Genomic DNA, 897 nt, shown 5'->3' on the forward strand with positions numbered 1-897 from the left:
GAGTGGGGGAGAAGGGGCTGGGCTGGGGGGGCACTGGGGAGAGAGTTGGGAGATGTGGGAGTGAAGTGAGAACGACTGGGAATGGACTGAGAGGGTCTGGGAGTGCGATGAGAGGGACTGAGAGTTAAGTGAGAGGGACTGGGAATGACTGGTCTGGACTGGGAAGGAAGCGATCTGGACTGGGAGGCTGAGTCGTGGTGAGGGAAGTCTTTGGTTTGGGTCTGCCTGGAAACTGGAGCGTCATCAGAGAGACGCGCTGGGATTGGCTGAGGGGCGGGAGCTCGGTGGCCCCAGCGGGGTGGAGACGCAGTGGGGGCACTGGGAGAGACTGGGATGGACTGGGAGGGGACAAAGGGCATGGGGAAGGGCACAGGGAGGGCTGAGGGGTCTGTGGTGATTCCCAGGGAGGGTTTGAGGGGCTCCAGGGTCATTCCCGCCGAAGGGGACGAGGGGATGCGCTCTGCCCCACACTCACCTCTCCTCTCCACGCCGAACGGGGTGACAATCTTGTAGTCGTACCGGCAGTACGAGTCAACCAGAGTCCGTCTGTACTCCAGTTCTGCCGGGTTGCTGTTCCAGTACCTGGCCCAGCTCTCCCCAAACGGGGTGTCCCCCACATAGACCCCCACATCGCTGTCGAAGTGCAGTTGCTGCTCCCGGTTGTAGATGTGCCTCTCCACGTACCTCACCCGCTCGGTGCCGTTGATGAAGTCACACTCGGCCTTTCTCATCCACTCGAACACCCCTGTGTGTGCAGGACACGGGTCAGGGGGTGCCCCGTCCCCCCCAACATCCCCAGCCCCCCACAGCAGGCTGGGAGCTCAGGGAGCCACCCCGGACCCTCCTTTCCCACCCCTCTCTGCCCCACGGACGCCCCAGCACCGGCTCTTGGCTGGG

The 897-nt window shown here is 63.5% G+C and overlaps 1 protein-coding gene across 1 annotated transcript in view; it reads right to left on the bottom strand.

Annotated features, from left to right (window-relative positions):
• The window catches only part of LOC108642149 (class II histocompatibility antigen, B-L beta chain-like), a gene marked incomplete at its 3' end in the record, with an annotated part of 4,071 nt that extends 3,331 nt beyond the window's left edge, over positions 1–740 (bottom strand). Inside the window, exon 1 of the mRNA XM_029959920.1 lies at positions 476–740. Coding sequence (XP_029815780.1) covers positions 476–731 — 256 coding nt within the window. The remainder of the gene's footprint in view (positions 1–475) is intronic.
• Between the last annotated feature and the right edge of the window lie 157 nt (positions 741–897).

Source organism: Manacus vitellinus, unplaced genomic scaffold (genome assembly GCF_001715985.3).
Source record: "Manacus vitellinus isolate BGI_N305 unplaced genomic scaffold, ASM171598v3 scaffold_232_pilon, whole genome shotgun sequence".
NCBI lineage: Eukaryota > Metazoa > Chordata > Aves > Passeriformes > Pipridae > Manacus > Manacus vitellinus.